Below are 27,280 nucleotides of genomic sequence, written 5' to 3' on the forward strand. Positions count from 1 at the left end.
AGCTAAGGTAGGAACTAAACTGGGCATCAGTGGTGTTGCAAGCAGTGAAGAGGTCAAGTTGGGTAAGGCCAGTGTTGAAATGATTGGACCCAGCTGTAATTCCAGGGACAGGATAGAGGCTTCAGTGGGGTTGTGGTAGAAGAGGTCAGGTGCCAGTGGGTCAGGGAGTTTGTGTGTGTTTGTGTGTGTGTGTGTGTGTGTGTGTGTGTGAGAGAGAGAGAGAGAGAGAGAGAGAGAGAGAGACAGGGAGGGAGAGAGGGAGGGAGACGCGGGCTGCAGAAGACTCAGACAAGGAATGGGGAGTACATTTTGAAGAAGTAAAGAAAGGACCTGGTGGTAGCTTGAAGAAGTACAGGTATGAGGGAAGGTCTTTGGTTTTGTTTTATTAGGTTAGAGTCACAATTAGCATGTTCACATGCAGAGGGAAATGAGCCAGTGGAGAGGTAGCATCTGATGGAGCAAGGTCCTAGAATGGCGGGTGGGGAGGTGGCTTAGAATGGAGAGAAAAACTGGGGACATCTCTTATTCAGAAACTGGAGAGGAGTGTTATTTGCTTTAGCTGTTATTTAATTTAAAGGGTAATTTAAGGTTTTACTTCTTTTATTTATTTATTTATTTATTTTTGGCTGCATTGGGTCTTCATTGCTGCGCCCGGGCTTTCTCTAGTTGCGGCGAGCGGGGGCTACTCTTCGTTGTGGTGCGCGGGCTTCTCTTTGTGGTGGCTTCTCTTGTTGAGGAGCACAGGCTCTAGGTGCACAGGCTTCAGTAGTTGCGGCGCGCGGGCTCTAGAGCTCAAGCTCAGTAGTTGTGGCGCACGGGCTTAGTTGCTCCACGGCATGTGGGATCTTCCTGGACCAGGGTTCAAACCCATGTCCCCTGCTTTGGCAGGTGGATTCTTAACCACTGCGCCACCAGGGAAGCCCTAAGGTTTTACTTATTTGTGCCCTTGATTCAAGGCCTTGTCTTTTACTTACTTGACTCTCATAGCGGTGAATATTTAAGCTAAGGGAAAACAGTATAGAAGTTTCTCAAAAAATTTTAAATAGAACTACCATATGACTCAGCAATTCCACTTCCAGGTATTTTTTCAAAGAAAAGAAAAACACTAATTCAGAAAAATAAATGCACCGCTACGCTCAAGGCAGCATTATTTACAAGATAAGGACGCAGCCTAAGTGCCCATTGATAGGTAAATGGATAAAGATGTGGTATACATTCACAGTGGAATATTACTCAGCTAAAAAAGAGAATGAAATCTTGCCATTTATGACAACATGGTTGGACCTATAGGGTATTATGCTAAGCAAAATAGGTCAGACAGAGAAAGACAAATACTGTATGATTTCACTTATATGTGGAATTTAACAAATAAAACAAATGTATTAAAACAGACTCATAGATACAGAGAACAAACTGGTGATTACCATAGGGGAGTGAAGTCGGGGGATGAATGAAATAGGTGAGGGAGATTGAGAGGTACAGACTTCTAGTAATTAAACAAGTAAGTCACAGGGATGTAATGTACAGCACAGGGAATATAGTTAATAACATTGTAATAATTTTTTATGGTGACAGATGGTAACGAGTTACCAGGGTGATCATTTTGTAGTATATAAATATATTAAATTACTGTGTTGTACGTCTGAAACTAATATAATATTGTAAGTCAATTATACTTCAAATTTAAAAAGATAAAAACATATGGTCTGCTAGGGCTGTTCTTGCATATTATATTCTCACAATAAGTTTTTCTCAGGTAGTTTTTCCTGTTTAGTGTAAAATTTAGTGTATGACTCTGGAATTTTAAAAAAGGTAGGCGTAGGAAAAAAAAAAAGGTAGGCGTGTTTGGCTTGTAATTTTTCTTTTGCATTTGAGGTTCCATTTAAATGATTAAGATTCAAAAATAGATGGCTTGGGCTTCCCTGGTGGCGCAGTGGTTGAGAGTCCGCCTGCCGATGCAGGGGACACGGGTTCGTGCCCCGGTCTGGGAAGATCCCACATGCCGCGGAGAGGCTGGGCCCGTGAGCCATGGCCACTGAGCCTGTGCATCCGGAGCCTGTGCTCCGCAACGGGAGAGGCCACAACAGTGAGAAGCCCGCGTATGCAACAAAAAAAAAAAAAAAAAAAATAGATGGCTTGAGTTTTTCTTAGTCCAAGACCTGATATCTGCCAGGGAATTTGTTAACAACAGTTTTGAGATGTGATACCCACAAGATATTGTATGTGAAGACAGTGACTAGTGATGTCAAAATTTGGATAAACCAGTGGCTGGAGAATTATTGTTCAGTTTGCAGTGTTATAATTAAACACTTTTTTTGAGGCATCCATTATTTTTTTTTTTTTTTTTTTTTTTTTTTTTTGCAGCACACGGGCCTCTCACTGTTGTGGCCTCTCCCGTTGCGGAGCAACAGGCTCTGGATGCGCAGGCTCAGCGACCATGGCTCACGGGCCCAGCCGCTCCGTGGCATGTGGGATCTTCCCGGACCGGGGCACGAACCCGTGTCCCCTGCATCGGCAGGCGGACTCTCAACCACTGCGCCACCAGGGAAGCCCGGCATCCATTATTTTTAAACAAAAGTAAAATTATGATTAGAGGAGAATTTGCTTCATGCTGTAAATACATATATTTATCACGTTTTGTCATGTTCTTGATGGCTCTTTTCAGAAAGATTGAACCTTTTTTGTTTGGTGACTCCATGATCATTAACAGGGCAGCTGATTTGTCTTGCCATTACTAGACCAAGTGTCCAATGCTCAACTAATGGGTTGGTTTCTCAACCAGAAGGAGAAGCCCCATCTGGTTGGTGATGCTCCAGGGTTTTTTTCTAGCAATCTGTAGGTAATTCTCAGAGTATGGTTCAATTTAATGCATACCAAATTGTAAAAATGGTGTATAAGTCTAGTAGATGAGTGGTATCTGAAATGCTAATAAGTGAGAATGGGATTTAGCACCCTAAAACGAGTGGTCTTGCATATCTTTTTAAATGCTTGTCTTTATTTTTGTAAGTTGGCTAGGGAGTTTTCACAGTTTGTTTTTGTTGAATAATAAAGAATGTGTCTGGCCTTTGTCCCAGATTCCTGGCACAGAACTTCCAAAACTCTTAGAATTTCCCAAGTGATAGGAGTATTTTTGTTTTTCCATGAGCCCTCTTGGATCATATCTGAGTTTGTGTTTATGAGATGATTCAAGATGGGGCCTGGTCACCAGAAAGACTAACCATATAATCAGAACACTGGGACTTTGAGCCAATCTGACCTCTGGGGAAAGGTGAGGGGCTGGAGATGGAGGTTAATCTCATGGCCCCTGATTCAGTCAGTCATATCTATGGAATGAAACCCCAATAAGACTCTGAACATCAGAGCTTGGTGGAGCTTCCTGGTTGGTGATATGCTTGGAGGATAATGCACCCTGATTCCTTTTTTTTTTTTTTTTTTTTTTTTTGGCTGCATGAGGACTTAGTTGCGGCACATGGGATCTTTCGTTGCGTCACGTGGGCTCTTTTTGGCGTGCGGGTTTCCCTCTCTCTAGTTGTGGCATGCGAGCTCCAGGGCATGTGGGCTCTGTGGTTTGCGGGCCACAGGCTCTCTTGTTGAGGCGCCTGGGCTCTGTAGTTGTGGTGCCACGGGCTTAGTTGCCCCGCAGCATGTGGGTTCTTATTTCCCAGACCAGGGATCAAACCTGTGTCCCCTGCATCGGAAGGCGGATTCTTTACCACTGGACCACCAGGGAAGTCCCTGATGCACCTTGATTCTATGAGGAGAGGGCATGGAAACTCTGTGTTCAGGACCCTTCCAGACTTTGCCCTATGTGTATCTTCATTTGGCTAGTCCTGATTTGTATCCTTTCTAATAAAACTGTAATAATAAGTATAGTGCTTTCTAAAGTTCTGTGAGTTGTTCTAGCAAATCAAACCTGAGGAGTTGTGGGAACCTCTGAATTTGTAGCCAGTTGTTCAGAAATGTTGTTGGCCTGCGGACCACCAAAGTGCAACTGGAGTAAGGACAGTCTTGTTGGGAACCATGTCCTTGAACTATGGAATCCGATGCTACTCTGGGTCATTAGCATCAGAATTGTATTGAAGTTCACCAGTTGGTGTCAGAATAGTTTTATATTCCTGTTATAATTCAACTTAAATTGGTGGCCAAATGTGAGTTGATGAGATGATATACCCAAGAAAGGGGGCATGGCTTTTAGTCCTTTCCAGCCCAGGTAATAGGCAATCATTCATTTAGCCCATTTACATTTAGTGTCTGTGTATGACAAGGCCTGTACTAGACAAAAAGTGGTAGGAAATTCCCCATCCCTGCAGCTTAGGAGCTTTTTATGTGATGTAGTAGACACATGGGATTTTTGTGTGCTGTGATAGAGAAGGAATGCTCAGCCCTTGGAATGGCGCTGTCTTCTTTGACAGGACATTGGGGCTGGGTTAGAGATGGGTCTTCTAGGCAGTGTGTACTTTAGGACCAGAGAGATGTCCAGTGTACTAGTGTGGATGGGGACAGGGGGTTGTGGGTGCCAGTGGTTGTTTCAGAATAAGTGACTGTGTTTACTGGCTGGAAGTATGTGTTAGGGCAGTGCTTTTGCAGAGTGGTAAATGCACCACCTGTATAAGAATTACCCTGTCCACCAAGGGGGGAAAGTGGCTGGGGGGGGGGTGGTGGTGGGATGAATTGGGAGATTGGGATTGACATATATACACTAATATGTATAAAATAGATAACTCGGGCTTCCCTGGTGGCGCAGTGGTTGAGGGTCCGCCTGCCAATGCAGGAGACATGGGTTCGTGCCCCGGTCCGGGAAGATCCCACATGCCGCGGAGCGGCTGGGCCCGTGAGCCATGGCCACTGAGCCTGCGCGTCCGGAGCCTGTGCTCCGCAACGGGAGAGGCCACAACAGTGAGAGGCCCGCGTACTGAAAAAAGAAAAGAATTACCCTGTTCACTGGTTCCCCCGTCCCCTTACAGAAATGCTCATTTTCTTTTCTACTTTTTTTTTTATGATGGAAAATGTCGATTAGTGACACTAGTAAGATGAATAGTGTAATACCGTCCCCCATCTACTTATCCCCAACTCCATTAACTCATGGCTGGTGATTCAATTTATAGTGTTTGCTAATTTCTCTTTGGGAGTATTTACCCATTTATTTAATTACTATGCCAGTTTCAAGCTACCACACAATTTTACTGAACAAGGAGTTAGGGAAAGATTCTCAGAATCAGTTCTCCTTACCTGGGGCAAGGTGGCCCCAGCTCATGACTCTTTCCCACTCAAACTAGCTTCCTCTTACTTTTTTAAAAATTTATTTATTTAATTTATTTATTTTTGGCCGTGTTGAGTCTTTGTTGCTGCACGCAGGCTTTCTCTATTTGTGGTGAGCAGGGGCTACTCTTTGTTGCAGTGCACGGGCTTCTCATTGCGGTGGCTTCTCTTGTTGTGGAGCACGGGCTCTAGGCGTGCGGGCTTCAGTAGTTGTGGCACACGGGCTCAAGAGCACAGGCTCAGTAGTTGTGGTGCACGGGCTTAGTTGCTCCATGTCATGCGGGATCTTCCCGTACCAGGGATTGAACCCATGGCCCTTGCATTGGCAGGCGGATTCTTAACCACTGCACCACCAGGGAAGTCCCACACCTTCCTCCTTTTTAAAAAAATTTCAGAAATAATTCTATCCATAAGTATTTAGGTTTATATCTCTAAGGACTAGTTTTAAAAATATACCCACAAAACTTTTATTACATCTAAAATAATTAACAATAATTCCTTAGTATCAAATATTTGATTTGTGTTCAAACTTCTCCACACATCTCCAGATAGGTTCCAAGAATTACATTTGGCTGCTTTATCTCTTAAGTCTCTTTTAGTCTATAGGATCTTTCTTGATCTCTCTCTTTTTTCCTTTGAAGCTTATTTGTAGAATAAAGTTTATTTTGTAGATTTTTTTCACAATGTACAGTTTGCTGATTGCATCCCCATGATGTTTGCATCAAAGTTCCCCATCCCCTGTTTTTCCTCTAATTTCATAATTGGCACTAGAGCAGTGGCTTTCAAATGAGGTTCCAGGATCAATAACATCAGCATCATCTGGGAAACTTATTAGAAATACAGATTCTTGGCTTCACTCCAGGCCTATTGAATCAGAAACTCTGAGGAAGGGGCCCTGTAGTTTTCTAAATGATTCTGATGCACCCTAAAGTTTGAGAACCACTGCTGTATAGGCTTGATCAGATTCAGGTTTGTCCCTCTTCCACCCCCCGACTCCCTTACCCCCACCAGCTGTTTCATGGCTGTTGATGTGTTTTCCATTAGAAGGCACTTAAGACTGACTGGTCTCTCCTTTATGATGCTGATGTTCATGTTGATCATTGCCTAGGCTATATCCGTTATTTCACTGGGGTTGCAAATGGCATTGTTCTAATTGTATCATTCCTTCTTTTTTAAAAAAATATTTTATTTATTTATTTATTTATTTGACTGTATTGGGTCTTAGTTGTGGCATGTAGGATCTTCATTGCAGCATGCGGGCTCTTTCATTGCAGCACGTGGGCTTCTCTCTAGTTGTGGCACACGGGCTCCAGAGTGTGTGGACTCAGTAGTTGCAGTGCACAGGCTCTATTGTTGTGGGGTGCAGGCTCCGAGCGTGGGGCTCAGTAGTTGCAGCATGTGGGCTCTCTAGTTGAGGTACACAAGCTCAGTAGTAGTGGTGTGTGGGCTTAGTTGCCCCACAGCATGTGGGATCTTAGTTCCCTGACCAGGGATCGAACCCACGTACCCTGCATTGGAAGGCGGATTCTTAACCAATGGACCACCAGGGAAGTCCCTCTATCATTCCTTCTTCATGCATAAGCTGGAAAAACTTCCCCTCATTAACTCTTAGGTTACCCTGTGGAATAGTTTGTTCAGAAAAGGCAGGATAAACGATGAGTCTTTGCTTTTATCTACCTGTTTTCAGAATAAGTTCTCTAGCATCTGCCAAAGATGACAAATGAAGTCCTGTAACAAATCAGTGTAAATTTAAAGATTTAACTGTATTTGATGTTTTATCCATTGTCATTTTGTTCTTATTTGATGCTCATATTATCCTATCTTTGTGTCATGGGAACCTCTTCAGGTTTTCTCCTAATTCCTTTTGACATGATCCTAGCAGTCTTTTATAGTGTCCTTGATTTCTGGTAGAAGATTTTCTAGTCTTGTTACATGTTTAGCTCCAGACCAGGAATTAGCAATTTCTTCAAGGAACGCTGTTTCTCTTTAGACAAAAATAGTAGAGATCATAAAATGCATGGTAGGGCTGCTCTTTACTCCAGAGGTTAGTCATATTTCCAGTTTAAACTTAGGACTATAATGCTTTTACTCAACCTAATGTATATCCTTTTTTTGTTTGTTTGTTTGTTTGTTTTGTGGTACGCGGGCCTCTCACTGTTGTGGCCTCTCCTGTTGCGGAGCACAGGCTCTGGACGCGCAGGCTCAGCGGCCATGGCTCACGGGCCTAGCCGCTCCGCGGCATGTGGGATCTTCCCGGACCGGGTTACGAACCCGTGTCCCCTGCATCGGCAGGCGGACTCTCAACCACTGCGCCACCAGGGAAGCCCATGTATATCCTTTAATGCCAGAAATCCCAGTATTCAATAACACAGTTACTCATTTTCTTTATCCCATAATGCCCACATAACAGTCTCAGAATCGTAGACTAGCAGTATTATTTCTGAAAACTATTTCTTCAGTGCTTGTTATCTTTAGAGTATACCCTGCTAGGATATCCAATTAAAGTCATTTGAAATAGTTCTTTGTGTGATTCTCCTCCCAATTAAATATACAGTTAGTTTGCTTTATGTTTTGGGGATTTCTTTTTCAAATTTAATTTTATAATTATGTAAAATATTTACATGGTTCCAAAGTCAACCAAATAAGGTATATTCAGAGAAGCCTGGCTTGTACCCTTGTAGCTTCCACCTGGTTCCCTCCGCTGTTGTAGTGATTTTCATCCTTGGGAGCTTTTAAAAAATACTGATGCTCAGACTCCACATCACATTGTAAAGCAACCATACTCCAAAAAAATTAATAATAAATAAATTTTAAAAATAAAAAAAATTCAAAAAGAAAGAATAGCAGCATTCTTTCCCTCTTCTGACCCATAGAGAAAGCAGAATGAATTTGTGTGTGAAATCATGGTGGATTTTTTTTTTTTTGTCTTCTCTGTTTTCCTTCCCTTCCGTTCTCTGTTTTTTTTCTTAATTGTGAGCCAATGAGTCCCATAGTTTATTGATTGGGTCTCAGAACCCTAAATGGGGTACTCGGTGCTTTTCTTGGACTTTTCTTGCATCATTGAGTGTTCCTCCTTTGACACCCTGCTTCTCCCTCATCTATGTTTCCCGGCACCCTGGGACATTTACACTCTCCAAAAACTTTCTTGCCTTTGGGGCTTTCGTCAAGTTATTTCATCTGCCCAGAGACGCACTTTCACCCCCGCCTATGGAGGCTCAGCATAATTGCCACCCATTGGTGGCAGCCCTTCCTGGCAATCCCTTTGTTTGATTAACCACTCTAATGGGCCTGCCCTAACAGCTGCTTTGTAATCTACTTTTGAGATTTACTGTTCTGTGCTGTTTTACTATGCTGAGGTCCTCCAAACACAAGGCCCTCATTAATGCCCTGCTTCTGTTATTTGCCTCTGTACACAGCTGGTGTTGCTAACATCCTACCAGCCCAGCTTTAAGTTGAGTGTGCCTATTTGCCACAGCAGTTGTAGAATCTTGAGTCCTGAGCTTTGCCCTGCCCTAGCTGTGCTTGGATTATGTTCTCCGGGTTTGGTTTGGTTTGGGTTTAATATTTATTTATTTGGTTGCGCCAGGTCTTAGTTGTGGCAGGTGGGCTCCTTAGTTGTGGCTTGCCGGCTCCTTAGTTGCAGCTCGAGGACTCCTTAGTTGCGGCATGTGGGCTCCTTAGTTGTGGCTTGCCGGATCCTTAGTTGTGGCATATGAACTCTTAGTTGTGGCATGCATGTGGGATCTAGTTCCCTGACGAGGGATCGAACCCGGGCCCCCTGCATTGGGAGGGTGGAGTCTTAACCACTGCGCCACTAGGGAAGTCCCTGTTCTCCAGGTTTTTATGCCGTATTCTACCATGTTCATAGTGAAGATTCTATTGTCCATCATGTTCAGTTTAAAATAGGAGAGACTTTGGGAAATGTTTTCAAATTCTCCAGCATGTTCTTAATATTCACCACATAAAATATTCTACCTGCTCAAAGAACCATGTTTTAATTTCAGGGTATGTCAGCATTTATGAGTTCATTTAATCAGGAATAATGACTTTTAGTTTCCACTGAGATTTCATTTGTTAATATTTTTGAGGCACATGTTTTCAGATCAGGTAACCTAAATTATAAGTCTTCCTATTCCCTATGTATTTGTTTATAATAGAAAAGGAGAGCATTTTAGGCATTGTTTTTCTGCTGGAAGATTTTCTCATACTTACACTGGTTGAATACTTTGACCCACGTAAACTCTGATGTGCTCTGTTTTGGGCTATTTAAGCAGTGGTGAAATTACAATAGATGGTCTCTGTCTGCTGTAGTCATTAATTACATTCTCTGTGCCTTGGCATTGTATCTTGCTCCAACTGCAGCTGACCTCTGGCCCTGTGGAAGCTTTTAAGATGTGTACTAATTTAAAACGAAATAACACATAGATTTATCAGGCAGCATGTTTGTGTTTTTAATTACATTTTACACTGCAAGTCACTTTTTTTTTTTAAGTACTTTTGAACTCTTTCACAGAGGGAGTGCTTTAGGAATTTAAAAAATCATTTTGTCTTTTTTGCATGATATATGAAAGCATTGATTTTTTTTTTCTTTTTTTGCGGTACGCGGGCCTCTCACCACTGCGGCCTCTCCCGTCGCAGAGCACAGGCTCCGGACGCACGGGCCCAGCGGCCACGGCCCATGAGACCAGCCGCTCCGCGGCATGCGGGATCCTCCCGGACCAGGGCACAAACCCGCGCCCCCTGCATCGGCAGGCGGACTCCCAACCACCGCGCCACCAGGGAAGCCCGAAAGTATTGATTTTAAGTTTGCATTTTAAAATTTTGATTCCTTCTTTTATGTCTTTGTTTTAAACATACTCTTCTTTTTTTATGATAGTTCTATAATCTTGATATCTCACCCTTTGAAGTATCCCCTGATAGCACCCATACTAAATTGTTTCACTGTGTACTTTATAATTTTAGGTTGTATACTAATGTTTAATGGGGTTTTAATTATGGAAATTCCATGAGGCCTGGGTTGAGGGTTTATGCTGGTGTACATTTCATCTGTCTACCTGAGTGACAAGCACATGTGTTTCAATGATCAAAGGAAACTCTCCCACATCTCTCAAGCTAGAAAGCAAGCTCCATGAAATCAGGGATCTTTGTTTTGTTTACTAATGTCTCCCAAATTGTCTACTGTAGTGCATGGCACATACTAGGTACTCTACCTATATTTGTTGAACTGAATCACTTCCTTTCCTGGTGGATGGATTAATTTTGACTAATCCACTTTTTATTGAAGAAGTAGTGACAGACTATTGTAGGTACTTTCAGGAATGCTGGGGTTTTCTTTTGACTATTTGCCTATTTGTTCCAGTAACATGACTCTGACCCTGTGCTGTGCAAAAAGATAATCCTAATCCTGTTAAGATGAATGAGCATTTGCCTCCTTCCTGGGTCTATGTTTTTTTCAGAGACCTCGCATTAGAGTTTGGCTGTCTGAGCCATCTTCAATTTGTTTTTCACTAATCCTCAAATTTCTGTTTTTTGGAGGGTTATAAGGCATATTTTATATATTTTAAAAATAAAATTAATCAGATTAATGTTTGAAGGTGAAAAAACCACCTTGTTTATTTTTTTTTATAAATTTATTTTTGGCTGCATTGGGTCTTCGTTGCTGCTTGCGGGCTTTCTCTAGTTGCGGCGAGCGGGGGGCTGCCCATCATTGCTGTGTGCGGGCTTCTCATTGTGGTGGATTCTCTTGTTGCGGAGCATGGGCTCTAGGCCCGTGGGCTTCAGTAGTTGTGGCACGCAGGCTTAGTAGTTGTGGCTCATGGGCTGCATGGGCTTAGTTGCTCTGCGGCATGTGGGATCTTCCCTGACCAGGGCTCGAACCCGTGTCCCCTGCATTGGCAGACAGATTCTTAACTGCTGTACCACCAGGGAAGTCCCTCCACCTTGTTTAAATGATATATAGTTCAGTGGTAAGAATTTAGATAACCATGAAACATAAGGAATGTTAGGTGAAAAGTAGGAAAAATTAGCAAAACAACTTTTTTTTTTTGTTTTAACCTAAAAACATGATCAATTTTTCTGATTAATACAGTGACTGTGGGTGGAGAAAATCCACCTGTATTGAGGGAGAGTATAACTTCATGGTTAATTTTTTATTTTAGTGTAATACTCATTATTTTATTTTATTTTTTAAAAAATATTTATTTTTTAATTTATTTGGTTGCATCAGGTCTTAGTTGCGGCAGGCGGGCTCCTTAGTTGCAGTTCACCAGCTCCTTAGTTGTGGCATGTGGGCTCCTTGGTTGTGGCACGTGGGCATGCGAACTCCTAGTTGTGGCATGCATGTGGGATCTAGTTCCCTGACCAGGGATCAAACCTGGGCCCCCTGCATTGGGAGCGAGGAGTCTTATCCACTGCGCCACCAAGGAAGTCCCTCATTAAGTTATTTTAAAATGAAATGTAAATGCAGGTCTAGCAGGTCTTGGGATTATCTTTAAAAGAAGAAAATTTAACTATTTGATATTATAAAATTACCAGTAAATTTAGTAGACTTCTTATTCATTTGGTGTGATACAAATTAGGTGGAACTTGGATGTCAACAGAAATAAAATTGCCACCCACGTTGAAGTTATAAAGAGCTTGTTTTCAAAGACATATATTATTCTTTATATTGTCTTTATGTGATCTTGTTGAACCACTGTCTCTGGCTGATTATGGACGAATATGAATTGATCCACCACTTGGTATTGAGGTTCCTAGTTCTGTTGTCAAAGATCTTTGCAAAAAGGGAGGATAAAGATGGAGTCATGTGATACAATGATGACTAAACATTGCTTCTTTGTTTTGCAGTTCCAGTTCCTAACAGATTTGATCGGCGGCGAGTATCAGGTATGTGTTCTTTTTCATAGCATACTACTGAAATGCTATTTTAAGATGGGATTATCGTAAATAAAAATAAAGTGATCTTTTTAATAAAAAGGTAAGTTGATAGCATTATAGAACATTATAAAAATTACCTGTGGTTCCTTCATTCTGTTTCATTTTAAGTTCTGAGTGTATATGTACTTATTTTTATATTATTATAATCAGTTTGTCTCATTTATGTCATTAATATTTTTCCATGTTCATAATTATGGCTTCTAAAAACAACTTTTCATATTACTTCTTCTGGCATTCTATATTATGCTTGCCATTAGCTTCTTGCTTACATTGTTGAGCCACTTAAATTACTTCCTCAGTAATAGTGCTGGAAGTAGCATTCTCTGGTCAGAGACTGAGCGTTGCCTTGGCTTTTTCTGTGTATTGCTTACTAGAGATAGTCTACAAAACAGGCTACAGGGAGAAAGACACCCTGCAAAGACCTCTTTTCCACCACCATCTCACTAACATAGGCAGTGCCTACTCCTTTCATTTATTTTTTTAATATATTTTTATATTGTTGACTTACAAACATACTCCTTTAATTTAGATGTAAGATATATCTCAAATTGTTTTATTTGGGATTCGTTTGATTATTAACCAAAAATGAACGTTTTCCAAATATGGGAAATCTATTTTATTTTCTTGTATGGGACTAGTTTGATGATATTTTTCCCTTTTATCTGTTGTGCTCGAGATTATTTTTTATAAGTGTGAATAAATTTCTATCATGATTTTTAATTTATTGATTGATTGATTGACTTTTGGCTATCTTGGGTCTTCGTTGCTGTGTGCGGGCTTTCTCTAGTTGAGGAGAGCGGGGGCTACTCTTCATTGCGGTGTGCAGGCTTCTCATTGCGGTGGCTTCTCTTGTTGCGGAGCACGGGCTCTAGGTGCGCAGGCGTCAGTAGTTGTGGCACGAAGGCTCAGTAGTTGTGGCTCGTGGGCTCTAGAGCTTAGGCTCAGTAGTTGCGGCACGTGGGCTTAGTTGCTCCACGGTGTGTGGGATCTTCCCGGACCAGGGCTCAAACCCATGTCCCCTGCATTGGCAGGCAGATTCTTAACCACTGCGCCACCAGGGAAGCCCCTATCATGATTTTTAACCTTTTGAAATTTTTAATACAAAATTTTCCAGGTTGGTGTGCTACTTATTTTAATTTTGCTGTTTTTTATTGACTCAAAAATTTTGATCTGTGACTGGTACCTTGAACACTACCTGGCACAGAGCAGGTACTCAGTAAATATTTATTGACTATGTACATCTCTCTTTTTTTCATGATTATTCCTAAGCTGAGAAGGTCCCCATTTTTTCATAGAGCTGATAAATATGTTTTCTGAAAGTTTTTCTTATAATAAGATGCTTGACTTTTAGATACATGTGGAGTTTGTTTGATTGTACAGTTGGGATGTTTATGTGTTTCAAAATTGCTATGCGAGCTGTATGTGTCACATCATTCTTTCATATCCCCTTGTTCTGGGAAGGTTTCTTGACTTTAAATTGTCATATGACCTAACATCTGATAAGGCTTAGAATCTCTTTCCTATCCCTCAATCATTTTCTTTGAGAAAATCTGCTCATTTATGTTTTGAGAAAGTTTTTGGTAAGGTTGTACACCAAAGTCTGTTGAAAGGAGTTTGAAGAATGTGTTGTTACTTATAGAAAGTCATTTACAGAGGCAGGACTTCCCTGGTGGTCCAGTGGTTAGGACTCTGCACTTCCATTGCAGGGAGCACGGGTTCGATCCCTAGTTGGGGGGGGGGGTCCCAACATGCCATGAGGTGCAGCCAAAAAAGAAAAAAAAAAGTCTTACAGAGAGGAAATAGAATAGAAATTGAGGCTAGTATGAGACCCATGAGCTACTATCTCCCATTTCTGTTCATCCCTGCACCCCTTTTTACCAAAGATTAGTAATAGCTCTTGACATCTGTGGGACAGGCCTGGGGAATGGAGAGTGCAGTGACATCTCCTCCAGAGGTCACAGACGGTCACAGATGAATTGCTGCGTAGCCTCTCCGTCAATGTGGTTCAGTCCTTGAACTCTACGGAGGACTCAGACGAGTACTGGGTATTATCCCTACCCTTAGCTTTTACAATCTTACTGAAGAGTTAAAACTTTTTAATATCATTCAAATGTTAAGTGAAAAAAAGGGATTCTTAATAGAGTCCAAAATAATTATTCAGGAGAGCAAATAGCTTGTTAGCAATAGCTAACATTTTTTGAGTGCAGGCTGTGTGCTAGGTGCACATTTTTAAGGTCTTTCTAAATGCCTGCCTTGTATTGTTGAATATAATCCTCAGACTAACACTGAGATACATGCTATGATTATCCCATTGTATGGATAGGGAAACTTGGGGGCAAAGCAGAGGTTAAGTAACTTGCAACAGTTGAGGTGATAAAGTGCCCACAGATAGCATGGTTCCTAAGTACTACCCTTTAGCATCCCTATGTACCCTTTCTTATACCCTCTGGAACTCTTGGTCAGTCTTCAGCTAAATCCGTAGACTCAGAGAACAGAGCCTGTTCTCTGAGTGCAGTCTTCATCTTCCTGATCTAGCTGAAACTTGGCCTGCCCTGCAGGCTTTTCAAATGGCTCATTTCTCGTTCACTTTCCTTGTAACACTGACAGGAGGTGGGTGAATATCTCTACTGTTCCTCATTGCTGCTTCCAGGCCATTCTCTCTCCCTCCTTCCTAAAACCCTCCGACTTCAAACCTCACATTATATTCTGCCAGCCACTGCCCCTCCTTGTTTTTGTCCTCTAATAACCCCCAGGTTGTTCCTTCTTATTTCCACATAGATAATCCTTGCAGTCTGGTCCTTCCATTCCTTGACCTCCTCTTCTCCAAGGTTCTTGTCTTCCACCCTACTTCAGCCACTCATTTCCATGGTTGTATTGTGGTAGGACCAGCATTACAACTCTTCATATTCTCAATCAGTGATCCCAGTCTCCCACTGCTGCCTGCTGTCTTCTAACAGCTCCTTTGCTGTCCCACTCCAGCTCTCAGAACTCATTGATCCTGTCTCCTTTTCACTTTCTCGCTTCCTCTTTACTAACCTTAAATTTCTTGATCAGTGATTATAACCATTCCCTGGCACCTTCCCTCAATTCACTTTTCCCTTTTTATTTTCTTGGCTAAACCACACTGTGGTTTAACCCAATTCTCCACTTATTGTGTCTGCACCACAGCTGTACTTGGTTGAGGGAAAATACGCAGCCCTGTTGACTGATCTTATTTCAGTTCATGATCATTAACTTCTAGTAGGCTCTTGATGGCAGCAATCATACTGTGTTTCTATACTTGTTTCACGCCCCTGTTCTCCTAGGTAATAAGTCTTTCGTTTCTTCTCTCTCTCCAAACCTCCAACACCTCCTCCCCCATCCTCATTCCTGTCAGATAATCTTCCTCTCAATTTAACTAAGGAAACAGAAGTAACAGAAGAGAATTTCCTTAGGCTCCCACCCCATCTATCCTTCTTAATCTGCCTGTGAGTCCAGTTGTCCACCTGTACACTAGATCTCAACCCTTCATCCTTCCAGCAGTTACCTGTTCTTTATCCTGCATAATCTTTATTCTTCAACTGGATTATTTTTCTCAGCAAAGAAACGTATCGTTGGCTCTCCATTCTTAAAAATAAAACTTTAAAAAAATCACTCTTCCCTCTCTAGCTACCACCCTTTCTCTCTCCATATCTTTATAGCAAAACCCCTTGAAAGAATTGTCCATATTTCTAGTTTCTCTTCTCTCTTGAGCCCATTCCAGTCAGACTTTTGCTCCCATATCTCACCAAAGCTACTTTGTGTATTGCTCACTCACATTCTTCAGAAGGAAGGAACAAAGGAAGGATTGAGGAATCAGGAAGAGAAATACTGGAGGCAGAAATAAAATAAAGAAACACTTCTTGGAGGGAGGCAGAAATTGCACTGGAAGTTGAAAAACATGGTTACTATTTGGCCAGTACCAAGAAGGATGCGTTCTAGGTGGAAGAATGTCTCAAGAACTTGAAGGGGGATAAACTGGAACTGGCTGCTCTGGCTGTAGGAGAGGAGATAAAATAAAATTGGAAAGATAGTTGGGGAATGGGCTCCTGATGTGATCCAAGGATTTCAGCTAAAACTAGTTGTGTGAGGACATGTGCTGTGTCAAACACTGCAGAAGAGACTTCAACAATTCAGGGTGTCTGACTGAATAATAATCTGGAAAGTAAAGCAGCATAGGAGAGCTAACAGTTGTTGAGTGTCTCCTGTGAGCCCGGCCCTAAGTTTAAATGTCACCTCCTATTATTAACGCTTTAACATGGTTCTACTATTGTTATCCCCTCTTAGTGTTGAAGAGACCAAGGACTGGGGACATAGAGAAATAGTGACTGAGCAACAGATGGACGTAAGCTCAGACTCCAGTGAGTGTAGCTTCATAGATGAGCTTTTCCCCTCCTTGATGCTGCCTCTCCCTTGCAAATCACTGGAATTGAAAATCTGTACCTTCCAAATCCTTCTAGCAGAACAGTCCCTCTACATCAAGTGATAAATGCATCAAATGAAGACAGTCCATAAATTCCTTAAATGCAGTTTTCTTTAAATAGTTCTAAATTAGTGTTAACTGTCTTTCAGTTTAAAACGTTAGTGTGATTCTGTTCATTTAAAAACTTCATCCAGGGACTTCACTGGTGGTCCAGTGGTTAAGAATCCTCCTTCCAATGCAGGGGATGCGGGTTCGATCCCTGGTTGGGGAACTAAGATCCCACATGCCACAGGGCAACTAAGCCCACGCACTGTAGAGCCCACGTGCCAAAACTACTGAGCCCGGCGCGCTGTGCAGCTCGCACCACAACTGGAGAGAAGCTTGCGTGGCACAATGAAAGATCCCACGTGCTGCAACTAAGATCCAATGCAGCCGAATAAATAAATAAATATTTTTTAAAAAAACTTCATCCAAAAAAGAAAAACCCTTTTGTTTCATAAATTTCTGTTGTTTAAGCCACCCAGTCTGTAGTATTTTGTTATGGCAGCCCTAGCTGACTAATATACCCAGGCTATATCAACTCTTCATGGGCGCTGGCAGGACAGCACAGGGCCTCATGCCTGTGACCAGGATCTGGGCTCATTTCTTTGTAGAAATGAGGGGATTTTCTCTCACAAACACATTTTAGTGATTCACGTTTCTGGATGGAAGAAGCACCAGTTAAAATTTAGAAGAGGAAATTCTGCTGGATAATGTTGTTACTTTGTACTGTTTCCGATTACTAACTAGTGACATCTGCTGGAGAACTGTGGCAAAATTAATTCCCTCAAATGAGGGGCTGTGCTGCTCTTTTAGTCTTCATCTTCAATAGGTCTTGACCATCTCATGACCTAAAAAGTGTAGGTCTTTTTTTAAAAATTTGTTTATTGATTGATTGATTTTTGGCTGGGTTGAGACTTTGCTGTGCGTGGGCTTTCTCTAGTTGTGGCGAGCGGGGTCTATTCTTTGTTGCCATGCGCGGGCTTATTGTGGTGACTTCTCTTGGTTGCAGAACACAGGCTCTAGGCGCGTGGGCTTCAGTAGTTGCGGCACACAGGCTCAGTAGTTGTGGTGCACGGGCTTAGTTGCTCCGTGGCATGTGAGATCTTCCTGGACCAGGGCTCGAACCCATGCCCGCTGCATTGGCAGGTGGATTCTTAAGCACTGCGCCACCAGGGAAGTCCGACATTCAGTGTAGGTCTTGAGGCTGCATAGGGGATGACACAGACTCTGGGACTCCCCGCACTGAGACAGGTTTCCTGATGTGTAGAACCATAAGGGGCAACAATCACATAGACACTTAAAAATGGATTTTTTATATAGAAAATGAGAAAAGTAATTCGGGATCGGTACCAGAAAGTAGAGAGGTTGAGGGTAAACAAAGGAAGAGGGAAAAGGGAGCTGAGTCTGATGTTCAAAAGAAAAGGGAAAAAATGAAAACCAGTTTAAAAAAATAAAGATATAATGTTTTTCACAAATAGAAACATTAAAAATTTTAATGCAAATAACTACTTTTGTTTAAATCATAGTGCTGTACCTTAAGACTTAAAAACTATAACATTTGTTGCCTCAGTTACATTGTCTAAAAATATAAAAATGAGCTAAGTTGCTAAAATACTTTCCTCCAAACTCAGAGGAAAAGCAAGCCTGGAAATAGGCTAGCTCAAGACTAAGTGTCATTATCAGTAAGATCCTGTCAGTCTCATCACTAAAGGCTTATTATTTTCAACTTCTTAAATGAATATTTTCATACATATGCAAAAGTAGAGACAGTTAGTATAATAATACTCATATATCCATCTGTCTCCAAAATGAGTTTTTTTTAAATGCGTATTTCTAAGAAGACATTTTGAAATCCTGGACCAAGGAGTAGCAGAGTAGGCTGAATAAAGGTCAAATATGAGAATATTTCTGAGGTAGAATCTGATGTATTCATTGGGTAAGAGGTGAAAGAAGGAAGCCATGGTGAGTTCCAAATTTCTGGTTTAGAAAGCTGGGTTGATAATGACAACATTAATCGAGAGTGCAAAGAACCAAGAGGTTTGCAGTTTAAAATACTATCTGGTTAGCTGCCCTCTGGCTGCTTCCTCAGCCCCAACCCAAATACCTATGAAGATGTGAAAAGAGGCAGCAATAACATCTAGGAACTCAGGAAGGTGTCTGCCTTAATCTTTAGGACAGATCTGAGATAAACTTGTTTCCTTGTGGAAACAGGAATGGCTTGGAGAAAGATAGAAAGAAAGTCATTATCTACATCCCATTATCACTTCCCTGGCTCAGCTACAAAAGCCTGCACCACCAGGGGCTGGGCAGCACTCTCTGCAGAACATTACCTGATACTGTTTTAGGGACTAGAATGGTGCCTATGCTCTTACTCCCTTCTCCCTGATTTTTCTCCATCTATTTAAGGATACTGGGTCCCTGTTAGACATGCAGAGTGTTGATGGCATTACAGTACAGAAGGCGTGGTCCACACAAGTAGGCTGGGCAGGGAAGGGAGTCCTGTGTACAGGTCATGCTAGGAGTCACCATTTCTCAGGTATTCCATTAGATCAGAGAATCAATGAGGAAGGGGAAGCTGGGATGCAAGCTAGACCAGGGCTGCAATGAGTAAATGTCTGTAAGAAATCAGGAGTTAAATTGAGAGTGGTATGTATCATCTTATCCCCTCTTTATAGATATGTAGAGATTTTTAGCCATCATACAAAAGAATTGAGCATAGGGTCAAGAAACTTTTATATTTCCTGCCTGCTAACAAATAAGAAATAAACCCTAACAAATAATACAAGGCTTATGAATGAATTTGGTAGATTAAGGCTGTAAGAGGAATGAAGATTAGAAAGGTCCACTACAAAATGCTCATAGAATGCAAAATATCATTGCCTTTATTTTGTTGCATTCTGGGCAACACCAGTGATCACATCTAGATCATTCCTGGCAAAACAGTTTTGTTAGTGAGTACACTAACTTTTTTATTCACTAGATAATTCATTGTGTCTACCATTGTAACACCTAAGGGTAAGATTTTAAAATCATGACTTGTACTGACATCTCCAATTCTAACCCTTCTTCTGTTCCATAATTTTATTCCCCTTTTCTCCAGTGAAAAACATCTGGCTGTATATTTGTTTACTCACAACTGTAGTACACAGAGGAGTTTTGGAATTACTGTACCACTGGAAATAGCAGTTCTTTTTTGTCATTGGAATATATCCCACTGAGGGTGGATGGTTACAGTACTATGTTCAGAAGCTACTTAAAATAATTCTCCTTTCCTTCTCTGTGGTTATGTTATCAACCTGATATGTGGTTAGGTTCATTTGTTTCTCTTTGTATTCAGTTTTAGGGTCCCTCCATCCTTATCAATTTAATTTTTTAAGTATATAAAACATTTTAACATGGCTTAACTGTCAAAACTATATAAAAGAATTTTCTTAGAGAAGTTTCATTCCCTTCCCTATCCCTTCTTTTTTGTTTCTGCCTACCTTCTAGGAAACAGTTTTACTTCTGTCTGGTTTATCCTTCTCTTGTTTCCTTTTGAAAAAATAAATATGTTAAATTTTTTGTATATATATTCATATTTATGTATTTATTCCCTTCCTCCCCACCTTGTTTTTTGGCTGCATTGGGTCTTAGGTGCGGCACACAGGATCTTCCCCGAAGCATGCTGGATCTTTTGTTGAGGCACGTGGGCTCCTCTCTAGTTGTGGTGCTTGGGCTCTGGAGTGCACGGGCTCAGTGGTTGCAGCATGCAGGCTTAGTTGCCCCGCTTCATGTGGGATCTTGGTTCCCCAACCAGGGATCGAATCCGCTTCCCCTGCATTGGAAGGTGGATTCTTAACCACTGGACCACCAGGGAAGTCCCCCTTCCCCAATTCTTATCATGGAAGTCCTTCTTTATGGAAGGGACAGCATACTATGTAGTATATTCTTCACCTTGGTTTTTTTTTGCCTTTTTTTCCCCTAGAACTCACTATTTATTAGCCTATGGGGATTTTCCTCGTTCTTTCTTATAGCTGTATGATTCAAATGGGTACTTATATCATTTATGATATTCTGCTATTATAAACAATTGTTCAGTTAATATTTTTTAAATCTTTGCTTTACAACAAAGACACGTCCTGTGGCCCGCTGGTGCAAACACAGGTTACCTGCAAAGAAAATCAAGTTGGTTTTAGATTTATATAATACTGTACCTAGAACAGAACCTGGCACATAGTATTTACTTTGTTTAAAATTCTTTTTGGGCTTCCCTAGTGGCGCAGTGGTTGAGGGTCCGCCTGCCGATGTGGGGGACACGGGCTCGTGCCCCGGTCCGGGAGGGCCCCGCGTGCCGCGGAGTGGCTGGGCCCGTGAACCATGGCCGCTGGGCCTGCGCGTCCGGAGCCTGTGCTCCGCAACGGGAGAGGCCATGGCGGTGAGAGGCCCGCTTACCACAAAAAAAAAAAAAAAAAAAAAATTCTTACTTTTAAGTCATTCATGTACATAATGATGTTGAGATATTTTATTTCAACTTATTCTTTTCATAATTACTCCAATTCCATATCCATATGTTTATATTGCATATACTGTACTTTTTGGTTTTCCATCCCTGCTTCATAGCTCAGCAGAGATATTACTTCCTTGCTTGTCCTTGCTACTACCATAGAATTTAGTAGATAATATTTTTTATCATCTCTCTCCTGTTTGGACTACCAATCCCTAGAGAGCTGGCTTTTCATCACTAACAGAATGCCTGGCATTACTAGGTACTTAATATATTTGTTAATTGAAGGAAGGGATTACAAAAATCATTATAGCTTTAGAAAACAGTGAATAAAAAAAAATTGTGTCCACTTCCTATTTTCCAGTAAAACACACATCTGTTTTATTTATTTTTCTCTTTATTTTCTCTCCAAATTTAGTCTGTGCTGAGACCTATAACCCTGATGAGGAAGAGGAGGATACTGATCCAAGGGTAAGAACTGCAGCAAAGGTATTAGGTAGAATAATTTTAGTCCCCACTCACTCCCCTCCTCCTCTACATACCAAATCTAATCATGCTGACATTTAAAATAAATACAAATTAAAATCTCAGCAAGATGCCATCTTTTAACTAACAGATTGACAATTATTAAGAAGAATGAAAGCAAGATTGGTTGAGGATATGGTAAGGAGGGATGCCTAGCTGTAGCTGTCAGAGCTTTATACTTAGTCAAGCCAGCTGACTCAGCAGTTACGTGAAGGAGAATTCATCCCTAACAAACAGTTGGGTCCTTTCTAAGGAGATTATTGCAGTATTGTAAAATTGAAAAATGGAAGCAACATAAATGAACCAAAATGGGGATGCCAAGGGCTAAATTAAGGTACATTCAAGTCAAGAGAATCTGCAGCAATTGGAAATGATGGTACAGGACTGGGCTTAATGACATGGAATGATGTATATTTGAGGTACATTTTATAGAGCATTTTATAAAATAAAAAATAATTTAAAAATATCTATCCGTCTGTCTACCTATTTACTTATTTACTTGTTTGTGCAAAGATTTATACCTGGAAGGATATATCCCAGATATTAACAGTAGTTGTTGTAGGACTATGGTTGATATTTGGGTGCTTTTTTAAAAAGTCAGGTTTTTAAATTCTTGTACAGTTAACAAATTACTTTTATAAAAGCAAATTTGAACCATCTTTTTTAAAAGATTGATGTTATAAAAGAAACTTTAATGATCTTTCAAGTGTGCCTTAAAATGAGTAGACTATGAAAGATTCTGAAGTATTCTAATAATAAAATGCTACCATTGTGTGAATATAATAGACATGTAGGTTTTTGAATTTTTTATTTTAGATATTGTAAAATTTTGATGAGTTTAAAAAGTTAAAACTTTTTTTACTAACTTTTTAATATCACAAATTTAAATTACTTAACACTTTTGGCATCTGTTATTTCTGGTCAGTTTAAGCAATGTACTTTTTTTAGGGTGAAGACAATACTTAGGAAGGAGCTTGATGGGCCTCTCAATTATAACAGCGATACTAGGCAATAATTATTTTTTTTAGTTCAGTAAACATTTATTAAATATCTGTAGTATTAGTAATAGGAGTAATAGTTTTTGAGCACCTACTAAATGCCAGGTTCTGTTTTAAACACTGCCTGTATTAGCTCATTTAATCCTTATGACAATTCTAATTTTGTAGATATCACTAATACTACTAGTAATACTAAGCTGTTGAGGTTTGAACTCTAGCTTGTATGGCAGTTGTTTAGTTGCCATCTCCACTTACATTTCAATAGACAACTCATACTGAGCTCCTGACTATTTCCGTTTAGACATTCTTTTTCACCCACAGTCTTCTCCAGCTCACTTCTTGGCAGTTCCAAACTTCCTGTTGCTCAGGTCCAAAATTTTAGGGTCACCCTCAGCTCCTCTCATTTTTTCATACCCACATTCAAATTTTCAGCAAATCTGATAGGCTCAGTCTTCAAAACATATTTAAAATTCCAGTACTTCTCAACACCTTCATGGCTACCACCTTGGTCCTAATCACCACCATTTAGCACTAGGATAATCACAGTAGCTTTCTGGCTTTCACTGTTGCCTCCCTCAAGGCTGTTCTTCACTCAGGAGCCAGCATGAGCCTTTAAAAACATTAGATCTCTTTCCTTCCTCTGTCAGAACCCTCAGATTGCCCCTATGTCACTAGAGAAAAGTTCCAGATCTGTGATCTACAATGCCCTCCACCTAACCCCCAAACCTGGTCTCTTCCTGATCTTTTCTCCTCGCTCTGCATCAGTCACATCTGTCTCCTGGTTTTTCTCAAACATGCTATTAACCAACCATAAGACCTTGTTTTCACTTGCTGTTCCTTCTGCTTGAGGTGCTCTTAGAGATGTCAACGTTACTCACTCCCTCAGGTTGTCCTCAGTTCCTTGGGATCTTTACAAGTGTCACCTTCTCAGGCCTCCTCTGGACGCACACACGCACATGCACACTCATACACGCACCCTTCCCTACCTTATTTTCTCCTTAGCCTTGTCACTCTAAGATACTTTATGTATTTAGTGAATGTGAAAGCAGGTGTTTTTGTCTTGTGTTCACTGCTGTGTCCCCAGAGCTGAGACGGTGCCTGGCACCTAGTCGATGCTTAATATTTGTTGAATGAACGATATGTGACCTTCTGCTTTTCGGATGGGGACTCTGAGGCTTCCAGTGCATAGCTGACTTGCTGCCAGCCACACAGCCAGTGGGTGGTCCAGGGTGGGTACTCTTCACCCCTATCATATTTCCTGTCCACGATCAGGGTACTGCTTGGTATTTGTATAGAGTTAAAATTATAGTAAACATGCTCTTAATTTTTCCCATTTTTAGGAGAAAGAAATATACCAATTTGTAAGTTAAGTAATATTTTTAAATAGAATAAAAAAATTTTCCTGGTTTTATTTGGATTGGCAGGTGATTCATCCTAAAACTGATCAACAGAGGTGCAGACTTCAGGAAGCTTGCAAAGATATTCTTCTTTTCAAAAATCTTGATCAGGTAACATTGATTTTTAAAATATTTTTGGCTTTTAGCTTTTGTCCTATTCATCATTTAAACAGTTTTTAGCATCTTAGCCACAGTCATATGAGGCATTAAAACCTTAGCTTCTTCTTACTTGCAAATGTTTGCATTGTGTTGAGCACTGTAATCCATAATGAGCTTTTCAGATGACTTTTAGTATTTCTCTGAACTGCTTTGGTACTTCCTCCAAGGCAATACCATTTGAGGACCATGCAGTTGGGTCATATTAAAAGGAAATGCTCAGGTTTGCATGACCCTGGCTTAGTTTGGAGGGTCTTTATTTATGCTGAAGAGTAATTTCTCCAAAGATGCCAGTGTGGCGTCCTCTCTACCGGTAGCGGTTAACCCACTGGAAGTGTGTGACTGCTTCTCACTCCTTTGGTGTAAGGCACCTCTTATTATTTCTCAGTGAAGACCTCAGGCATGGGGCACACACAGAGTGGTGTTTGTCTTTAAGGCCCCAGCACAGGATCTGTGCCTGTGCCTGTCTTCCCTCTCTTGGTGGAGATGGAAAACAGGGCTACCTCCTGAGGACAGAGATGCTTCAGATTTCCTGTTCCTTCTGTACTTTGACGGCCACATGCTGAAGCCACATGAATGGCTGAGGTGCTGGGCCTGCTGGGGAATCCCAGAATGTGCAGAGACAGGAAGGATAGGAAATAGAATTCTCCTACTACCCAGCTCCTGCAAATATGTCTTCTGAAGATATCCCCACAGCCTTCTGGGAATCTGGCTGGTCAAACATGAGTTTATGTTGTATCAATCAAGGGAATCAACTATCCCTGGTGTCTGTAAACCAGACTGTTTGGTAGCTGTGTGGTTATAGGAATAGCGAGAACTTTAATCAGAATTTTATTAGTCTGAGATTGAATAAAACAAGGACCATGAGTTCAAGGAAAGGCTGGTTGTAAGAAATAATAGTCTGTATCAACTGTTTTCCCTGGAAGACTCATCTGTATCAATGGAAAGCATACTTGCTTCTTTATCTACTGTGAATAAAACCCCTTGTAAATTTTATACTATCATATGTTCTAAAGAAGTTGCTGTGTCAGTCTAGTATTCAGATTTTTCTTAGTGCTGGAGAACATCATTTTACCATTTCAGTCTTGAAAAATGATAACTGAATTTTCAGATTTAATTATATTTTTCTAACATTTTATCATGAAAATATTCAAATACAACAAAGTGGAAAGGATTTTACAGAACATGTATTTATCCACTGCCTTGATTCTAACATTAACATTTTACTGTGCTTGTCACATGATATACCGTCTACCCTCAACCAAGGGGTTGGCAAACTTTTGCTTAAAGAACCAGATACTAAATATTTCTGTCACAACTACTCACCTTCATTATTGTAGCAGGAAAGCAACCATAGACAATGCATAAATGAAAGGGTATGGCTGTGTTCCAATAAAACATTATTTACAAAAACAGTCAACTGTTTGCTGGCCCCTGCATTAACCCATCTTATTTTTGAGGATAATTTCAGAGTAAATTGGAGATCTCAGTATATTTCCCTTAAATACTTTGGCATGCATATCATGATAGTTCAATATTTGTTTATAGCTTTTTAATGTAAAGTTTGCATATAATGAAATGCATGCATGAGTTTTAAGTGTACTTAGGTTTGACAAATGCATACACTTAGGTAATCCAAACCCCTATCAAGATGTAGAATGTTGCCACCACCCCAAAAAGTTTCCTTATGCCCCTTCATGATCAATTCTTGCTCGCCTCCCCCCAGAGACAACTTCTATTTTGATTTGTTCTACCATAAATTAATTTTGCCTTCTAGAATTTCATATAAGTGGAATCATACAATATATACTCTGTTGTGAGAGATTCTTTTCACTCAGCACAATATTTTTGAGACTCTTTCTTATTCAACATTCCATTTCCTTTTTTCACTTTTTATTTTGAACTAGTTTTAGACTCATAAAAGAAGTTGTAAAAATAGTAGAGTTCCCATATACCCCTCATCCAGCTTCCGCCAATATTAGCATATTACATAACCATAGTACAATTAGGGGAAGGGTAAGCTGTGACAAAGCGAGAGAGTGGCATGGACATATATACACTACCAATCGTAAAATAGATAGCTAGTGGGAGGCAGCCGCATAGCACAGGGAGATCAGCTTGGTGCTTTGTGACCACCTAGAGGGGTGGGATAGGGAGGGTGGGAGGGAGGGAGATGCAAGAGGGAAGAGATAGGAACATATGTATATGTATAACTCATTCACTTTGTTATAAAGCAGAAACTAACACATCATTGTAAAGCAATTATACTCCAATAAAGATGTAAAAAAAAACAAAACAAAACCAGGAAAATGACATTGTTATAATACCATTAGTTAAACTAAAAACCTTCTTCAAATTTCATCAGTTTTCTCACTAATTTTTTTTTCCTAGTTAATAATCCAGTCCAGAAACCCACATTGCACTTAGCTGTTATTTCTCCTTAGTCTCCTCCAATTTGCGATAGTTTTCAGTTCTTTCTAGTATTTCATGATCTTGACACTTTGAAGAGTACTGGTTAATTACATTATAGAATATACCTCAATTTGAGTTTGTCTGATATTTCCTCATGATTGAAATGCGGTTATACATCTTTGGCCAGACTACACAGAAATTCTGTTGTGTCCTTCTCAGAGCATCATATCAAGGGATCCATGATGTCAGTGTGTCATTGTTTTGGTGATGTTCGTTCATTCCCTTTTATTGCTGAGAAGTATTCCATTATATGAAAATACCAGTTTGTTTATCCATTTTTCTGACAATGGATACCTGGTCTATTTCTTGCTTTTAGCTCTTATGAATAATGCTCTGGACATTTTATACAAGTCTTTTTGCGAACTTTTTTTTTCATTTCTCTTCAGTAAAATACCTGAGGGCAAAATTGCTGAGTCATAGGATAGGTATATGCTTGATATTGTAAAAATCTACCAGATGGTTTTCAAAGTGGTTATACCATTTTGCATTCCTTCCAACAATATGTGACATTTCCAATTGTTCTGTATCCTTAACCAACATTTGCTATTATCTGTCTTTTCAAATTTTAGCC

General features: G+C 40.6%; 1 protein-coding gene across 4 annotated transcripts in view; it reads left to right on the plus strand.

The window, feature by feature from the left end:
- The window catches only part of PRKAR2A (protein kinase cAMP-dependent type II regulatory subunit alpha), a 77,442-nt gene that overhangs the window by 26,189 nt on the left and 23,973 nt on the right, over positions 1 to 27,280 (plus strand). The window contains exons 2-5 of one of the 4 annotated variants that reach the window (XM_049716203.1): positions 9,898 to 10,050; positions 12,106 to 12,144; positions 21,580 to 21,632; positions 24,109 to 24,192. In XM_049716203.1, the coding sequence (XP_049572160.1) occupies positions 9,960 to 10,050; positions 12,106 to 12,144; positions 21,580 to 21,632; positions 24,109 to 24,192 (267 nt within the window). In that variant the 5' untranslated portion in view covers positions 9,898 to 9,959. Of the gene's footprint in view, positions 1 to 9,897; positions 10,051 to 12,105; positions 12,145 to 20,988; positions 21,093 to 21,579; positions 21,633 to 24,108; positions 24,193 to 27,280 lie in introns of those variants that run through there. The other 3 variants (XM_004283910.4, XM_049716202.1, XM_049716204.1) reach the window with 3 other exon arrangements.

Source organism: Orcinus orca, chromosome 10 (genome assembly GCF_937001465.1).
Source record: "Orcinus orca chromosome 10, mOrcOrc1.1, whole genome shotgun sequence".
In the NCBI taxonomy this organism is placed as follows: Eukaryota; Metazoa; Chordata; class Mammalia; order Artiodactyla; family Delphinidae; genus Orcinus; species Orcinus orca.